The 5,234-nt window shown below is 45.6% G+C and overlaps 1 protein-coding gene across 1 annotated transcript; it reads right to left on the bottom strand.

The window, feature by feature from the left end:
• Positions 1-2,747: 2,747 nt before the first annotated feature.
• Positions 2,748-3,592, bottom strand: LOC149462466 (uncharacterized). Its single transcript, XM_089676853.1, has 2 exons — positions 3,141-3,592; positions 2,748-3,031 (listed from the first exon to the last, which is right to left on the bottom strand). Exons 1-2 carry the CDS (start codon positions 3,366-3,368, stop codon positions 2,879-2,881), a joined length of 381 nt encoding a protein of 126 aa, XP_089532979.1. The 5' UTR covers positions 3,369-3,592; the 3' UTR covers positions 2,748-2,878.
• Positions 3,593-5,234: the final 1,642 nt, after the last annotated feature.

The following is a 5,234-nucleotide window of genomic DNA, read 5'->3' as shown; positions in this document are numbered from 1 at the left end:
GAAATGTTCTGGTTGATTTAACAGTTCATGTGGATGTCTGTGTTGGGGCAAGGGGTCAGTCTTATGGGGCTGCAACATCCCCCCTGGTAAGGTGACCCCCATGTTGTGGACATGTGGCCTGGTATGGATCAGGAGGGGGGGCACACTACAGCCCCCCTCTGCACTCTGTATGGTGGGCTGTATATGATATACTGCTGACCCCCGCACTCTGCGCCGTTATTGAAGGGTGTGAGGTGTCACCGAGGAGCAATGTTCTATATTGAAGTTTGCCCTCATTGCACCGACACACACAATAGTTTTTGTTCAATAAATGTTTTATTATAATTTTACATTTAACAAGATTGAAGCATAAAAATCAGGAAATAGTAAAGGAAGAAATCCGATTGGTCAGGAAGATCCCTTGTCTGGAATGTGGGGGCGGAGTCATTATTGGTGTACAATACAATACACAACGTGTTCCATTATTATAACAAAGTAACAAACTGATCTTCAGGTCCAAAATTAGCATTTTAACATTTGTGCAGAAACAGCTCTGGCAGTGAGAGGGTTAATGTGGGCTAGATGGGATCACTCTGCTGGGGTGACATTAGAGCTCCCCCTAGCTGCAGCCTGGTAATAACATTGCTGGGAGGTCTCTTCATTTCTCTGCTCCATACTTCCCGTCTTTATAGAAACGTCTCCTGACATTTGGGGGTCTATTCATAGAATGTTTGTATAGCAATTCCCTCAGTGAGAGTTCATGTCCATTCCTCCTGTGTGAATGGGGGAACCAATGTTATTAGGATCACATCTGAGCTGCGGGAATGTCTTCCATTGATGGAAAATACATTGAAAACTTCTTCTCCTGCCATCAATGGCCGACCCGGTCCCACACTTCATCCATGTCTTTGGGGGCCTCTGATCTCCTTATGAACTGTTCCTTCCATGATGAAGATCAGCCATGGAGTATATCTGAGGTGTATATCAGGGTGTGCTTCTTCCCCACATGAGAGCTGGGATGTCCAGCAACATTCATCTAGAAGACATTTCCCGCACTCAAGGCACTAATACACCTCCAGGGTTGTGTGGGACCCCTGATGTACAGGAAGGCAGGACTTCAGTGAGGAACATTTCCCTCTCAGGGCAGGAAAGTGGCTTCTTCCTGTGTGACATCTCTGATGAATGCAAAGATTTGACTTCACTGAAAAACATTTCCCGCACTCAAGACAGGAACACGGATCTCTTCCATGTGAGATCTCTGATGTCTGTTAAGATTGGACTTCTGTGAAAAACATTTCCCGCACTCATGACAGGAATACGGCTTTTCCCCCGTGTGAGATCTCTGATGACTGGAAAGATGAGACTTTTGTGAAAAACATTTCCCACACTCTGGACAGGAATATGGCTTCTCCCCCGTGTGATATCTCTGATGTTTGTAAAGATCGGACTTTCGTGAAAAGCATTTCCCGCACTCAAGACAGGAATATGGCTTCTCTCCTGTGTGAGTTATTTTATGCACATTAAGATGGGATTTAAAATGGAAACCCTTCCCGCACTCAGGACAGGAATACGGCTTTTCTCCTGTGTGAGATCTTTTATGTACATTAAGAAGGAATTTAGAAAAGAAAATCTTCCCGCACTCAGTACAGGAGAACCTCTTCCCTGTTGGAAGGCCGGCCCGGTCCCGCACAGTCTGAGGTTCCTCAGGATACGAGGAATCCGATGGTCCATCTACACTGGGTGGTGCCGGATGGACATTGGAGGGAGCCGGGTTTTCTCCTGGACTATACTGTATGATGTCCTCATCTTCTACTTTCCAGTCTGGAGACAAAGTGAGACAATCCTCGGAGGTTTTCCTCATCTCCCGGCCATGGACTAAAATACAAAGACAAAGAGGATTACTAGACAGGAGCTGATTGGTTCCCCCAAACCAGGACTCTGCCCACATCAGGCAGCTTGGTCTCTGAGGAGCTTACAATTCCACCCTGAAGGGAACTAGGAAATGGCTCCTCTGATCTCCTACCAGGTCATTTCTTTATTCATGGACCTTAGTCAGAGAGTGAGGAAACAACCAGAACTGTCTTTTATAGGAGGGACAGTGATGAGGGGATTATAGGACGAGGGTCCCCACCCCCTCTATCACTCATCGCCATCTTCCCAACACAAGAAGTACTGCACTTCCTTATTTAGTCCATGATTTAGTCATGAAGAACAGCGGGGCTGAGCCCCACCAGAGGTCAGAGAGTGAGGATGGGGGGAGAACAACCAAGATGAAGACTGGACTGATCCTGAAGACCACCATCATTGGGGTATTGACTCCTCCCTCATTATCACTTTCTGTTTAAGGGTCCAAAGTTGGAGGATGTTATCACATTATTATCACCATGTAACAGTCTGTGCTCCAATCACATCATCCGATATAAAATGTCCAGCTGGGAGGAAATGGGGGGAACAAAAGAGAATCCATATTATGTGTATATATAGCAGTGGGGGGAGGGGGGAAAGCAGGAGTCAGGAGTATGTAATGTATAACATACAATATATAGTGCAGGGGTCAGGATGTAATGTACAACATAGAGTATATAGTGCAGGGGTCAGGAGTATGTAATGTGCAACATAGAGTATATAGTGCAGGGGTCAGGAGTATGTAATGTGCAACATAGAGTATATAGTGCAGGGGTCAGGAGTATGTAATGTACAACATGGAGTATATAGTGCAGGGGTCAGGAGTATATAATGTACAACATGGAGTATATAGTGCAGGGGTCAGGAGTATGTAATGTGCAACATAGAGTATATAGTGCAGGGGTCAGGAGTATGTAATGTGCAACATAGAGTATATAGTGCAGGGGTCAGGAGTATGTAATGTACAACATAGAGTATATAGTGTATTTAGTGTTCATGACCCACCTGTGCTGATCTCTGTAGGAGTGTCCTCCTCTATAAATGTCCCCGTTATTCCATCCTCCTCCATAGACTGCTGATCATCCCTCACATACGCCTCTTCTTCTTCTGCTTTTATCTCAACTTTTATATTTATCAGATCTTCACCCTAAACCAAGAAAATTAGAAATTTCACATAATATATAAATATAAGCTAACATGAAAAATACAAATATTATCTCCACAAGTCCATGTTCTAGATGCTCCATCCCACCAACCTTGTAATGTTGAGGGATGGTGTGACCTTCCTGTGTGGAATCCCGGGAATACAGAGGACGGGGACATCTCTCTGGTGGGTTCCTGGTATTAGGTGGCTCCATCATATCCTTGTGTCCTTCTGAAAACTCCTCCATCACTCCATACTCCTCATCCTCCTCTTTATACTCTTCTTTAACATCAATATTATCATCCCCGAGGATTCCACTCTGAAAGATATAATAAAACATTCATTGTAACAAACATGCTGTGTATAAATCACAACTACCAATAATTGTCATCATCTACCTGATGATGGTGAGGGATGGTGTGACCTTCCTGTGTGGAATCCCGGGAATACAGAGGACGGGGACATCTCTCTGGTGGGTTCCTGTAGCTGGATGACTCCACCATGGTGTCCTGGTACAGATCTTTGTGTTCTTTTAGAAGCTCCGACTCCTCCATCCCCCCATCCTCATCCCCCTCCTCTTTTATCTCTTCTTTAACCTCAACTTTAGGATCTCTCAGGTTTCCACTCTGAATATATAATAAAAATGACATCAATGGTAACAATGCAGATAATGTACAGATCCTAATGATACTATCAGTGATTGTTCCTCACCTACCTGATGATGGTGAGGGATGGTGTGACCTTCCTGTGTGGAATCCCGGGAATACAGAGGACGGGGACATCTCTCTGGTGGGTTCCTGTAGCTGGATGACTCCACCATGGTGTCCTGGTACAGATCTTTGTGTTCTCTTAGAAGCTCGGACTCCTCCATCCCCCCATCCTCATCCTCTTCCTCTTTCATCTCTCCTTTAACCTCAACTTTAGGATTTCTCAGGTCTCCACTCTGAATATATAATAAAAATGACATAAATGGTAACAATGCAGATAATGTACAGATCCTAATGATACTGATAATGATCAGTGATTGGAGAATATCCCAGAATTCCCGGCACCGCTCACCTCTCCTGTCAGCAGCTCCATCATCTTCTTGGTGACTTCTAGAATCTTCTGCATGTTGTGTCTCTCAGGGTTTAGGGAGTCACATGGAGGCACTGTGATGGTCATATGATCACCTGACTTCAGAGGAGGAAATCTCTGCATTGAGGAACCAATAGGAATATCATGTTAGACTCCCAGAATCCTCCTCACCTCTCCGGTCAGGTCTGTGTTTTATTAATAGAGATGAGAGTGATGTCATGTGACCTCCCAGAATCCTCCTCACCTCTCCGGTCAGGTCTGTGTTTTATTAATAGAGATGAGAGTGATGACATGTGACCTCCCAGAATCCTCCTCACCTCTCCGGTCAGGTCTGCATTTTATTAATAGAGATAAGAGTGATGTCATGTGACCTCCCAGAATCCTCCTCACCTCTCTGGTCAGCAGGTAGATGATCTCCAGGGTGAGGTTTAGTATCTTCTCAGTCATGTGACTCCGGTCCTCCTCCATCCTCATTGGTGCCATCATGTGATCTATACAGGTCTCCTTGTAGACGGATAACTTTGGGAAATGAAAGTAAGAATGATTTGGATGGTATTGGTCACACAATAATAGGATGTGGATGTGAGGGGGGAATAGGAGGTTTGCTGGACATTGAAGAACTACTCCCCCCATGGGAACACATTTTGTTTGGGCTGTTTAGTGTTTACTACAATTTTGAGGTCCGGGGCCCCTTTTCTCTGTTGGGTTTGTTTGGTCTCTGAACTGGTTTTGATGAGTATTAGATCTGCAGACAAGGAATGATAAATATGATCCTTCCTACGACTAGTTTGCTCTGAGGCAGTGCTGTGAGGTCAATGTCGGCTCATCATGCAGGGATGGTCACTTTACATCACCCGACGCCCGGGACATGTAGTTCTGGGGGCCGGGCAAGTATTGTGTTTAATCTTTATCCCTGCTGAGAGCAAGCCGCAGGGCTCTCCTTTCAGGTGCCAGCCTCTGCCACCCCATCTGTGTGAACCTCTTCTGTACCTACTATGCTTCTCTGGCTCTGCTTGCCCATCTGTGGGCACAGTTCAGCGGGTGCCAGAGGGTAGAGGGGACAGATGTCAGGGCTCTGTCCTTGGCAGAGGTGTTAGGAGACCTGGCAACCCTGCCAGTACCTTGCATG

This window comes from Staurois parvus, unplaced genomic scaffold (assembly GCF_062004578.1).
Source record: "Staurois parvus isolate SC_StPar_1 unplaced genomic scaffold, SC_StPar_1.0 ptg000174l, whole genome shotgun sequence".
NCBI classification, from domain to species: Eukaryota; Metazoa; Chordata; class Amphibia; order Anura; family Ranidae; genus Staurois; species Staurois parvus.
The sequence above is the reverse complement of the archived record's forward strand: the minus strand, read 5'-3'. Positions and strand labels throughout refer to the sequence as shown.

What these genes read in the sequence shown, in the direction of transcription:
- LOC149462466 (XM_089676853.1), bottom strand. Translation starts at nt 3,368, where the DNA reads ATGTTTTATTATATCTTTCAGAGTGGAATCCTCGGGGATGATAATATT. An exon ending in CCATCCCTCAACATTACAAG is followed by an intron (nt 3,032 to 3,140) that starts GTTGGTGGGATG and finishes TTCTTGGTTTAG; the next exon opens with GGTGAAGATCTGATAAATAT.